Raw genomic sequence first — 2,058 nt, forward strand, 5'->3', positions numbered from 1 at the left:
CTACTATCTGTCCCATCTTCTTTTGCAAGTCTTGAAAATTCTAGGAATTCAGGGGGGACAGGGGAAGGACTTTTACTCTTGTTCTTTTCATTACTTTCAAAGGTTTGCTGAGATGAAAAACAAAGGGCTTTTCTCTTGCATTAAGAGTTTGCATGTAACTGAAAAGTAGTCTATAAAAAATGGCTTTTCTACACTTTGAAACAAAAACAATTCAAATAATACTGATTCTGATACCTGGAAAGCAACCACCATGCCTTCCTGGTAACTGATTTTCATAGTACTGCATCTTTTTTCAACTCTGCACTTTGTATAATACACCTATAATATGCCATCAAGCACTTCAAAGGATAAAATCTGGTGTGCTACACATTGTTTTATTAAGTCAAATGCTCATTACTTAAGAAGCTTCTGAGAATCTATTAAAATATTTAGCTGATCGGCAGTATTAAGGACTAACAGATAAAGAATCCTTTTTAAAAGGTCTGTAAATATGAGTCTTCACAGCAATTTTAACCTGGGCTTGTAAAACTCTACAAAGTTGATATGGTCCATTCAGAAAATGCATGCTGGGGATGTATTACAAAACCCTTACTGAGGAAACATTTTATTCCTCTTTCTCATGCTTCCCTCTAAGCTGAAATGCAACCATCAAAAACATATTAAAGAGGTGTTAAAAATCTCATATTAGTCTTCAGCACCAGGAAAATTCACTAAGATTGAAAAATCTAGATAATCTCCCCCTTTTACCTCTAACTACTCCAAATGAATCCCTCAAGGTGAGCTAGGGTGGAAACTCTTTGAGCACAAGCTTTAAACCACAAGATTAAGTGGTCCAAAGAGGGAGTCCCATCGACATTTCAGAATCACAACTCATTTGTGGGTCTTTGGCAAAATACCAACAATAGTAGCATTAAAAATAAAGAAAGGAACAATAGAGAAAGAATGTGGCAAACTACTTAAATTCTCTTTTGATCATGAGTGGCTTCCAAAATAGGGGATTTGTCATTGTCAACTATTATAATATTTAAGATTATGACCTTCAGAATTTGAAATGCTGACTTTGCCTCTTAATAGCTATGTGACCTTAGACAAGTCATTCAAGCTCTTTGAGCCTTAGTTTCCTAATTTTTAAGATGGAGATGATAGTACCACTTCATAAGGTTGTGAAGATTAAATCAGATAATGCATATAAAGGGCTTGGCACAATGCTTCGCACATAGTAGATACTTAATAGATGGCAGGCATCATTATTATCCTCTGTGCTAGAGTCATTTCTCAAAAGTTCTTTAAGATGCTTTCCCTTCCAGCTCCAGAATTAAAGGAAAAACAAGAGCCACAACAGAATGAACACTGGTTCTTAAGGATACCCAGGTTTGGCTTCTGTGGGACAGTATATCTATAGGCACTGGGCTGGAATACAACTCTTTAGAGAAGGAAGAGATAATGCTTCTCCTCCTTTTGAAACTATCTCAAACCAAAAAAATAAATTTTAGGGCATGTCTGTAAAATCATCAGGCTTGAGACCAACAATTTAGGCATTTCTACTTTGCAAGCCTATAAACTTTAAAATTACCTACAAATTAAGTATTAAAATCTATATTCATCTGATAAGATGCTAGGAATTTAAGTGGTCAAAACCAATCATATCCCCAAGGAAACATAAACCAAGCCCTTTTGGTACTGATGTTTATATATTCGGCCTTAAGTGTATAATATGGGAGTTTGCTTATTATATATGAGAGATTTTAAATATTAATAATGTATTTCTTTCTCTGACTCTAGAAAAGGCTGAATCAAATTATTAACCCCTCCAATGTTTCTGGTATAAATAAACGTTAGCATTCCTTTAAGTAGTACAAAAGCTACCATAATTTTCAATATCAATAAATTCAGTTAGTTAAAATTATAGTCTAAATGTATAACTATTCTCTGATAAATTGGGAAAGATCTTCTGCTAAATAGAATTTCTGATGAGGGATAGGATTAGCTTTGGGTTTCTATGGAAACCCTTGTCCATTACCATGATCAATTAAGGAAGTACATGATGTATAAAGAAAA

At 34.2% G+C, this 2,058-nt stretch overlaps 1 protein-coding gene across 1 annotated transcript in view; it reads right to left on the bottom strand.

Annotated features, from left to right (window-relative positions):
• The window catches only part of KIAA1328 (KIAA1328 ortholog), a gene marked incomplete at its 5' end in the record, with an annotated part of 172,000 nt that overhangs the window by 36,754 nt on the left and 133,188 nt on the right, over positions 1–2,058 (bottom strand). The window contains 1 exon segment of the mRNA XM_012663843.1: positions 1,807–1,819. Within this exon segment, the coding sequence (XP_012519297.1) occupies positions 1,807–1,819 (13 nt within the window).

Source organism: Propithecus coquereli, unplaced genomic scaffold (genome assembly GCF_000956105.1).
Source record: "Propithecus coquereli isolate 6110/MARCELLA unplaced genomic scaffold, Pcoq_1.0 Scaffold833, whole genome shotgun sequence".
Taxonomy (NCBI): domain Eukaryota; kingdom Metazoa; phylum Chordata; class Mammalia; order Primates; family Indriidae; genus Propithecus; species Propithecus coquereli.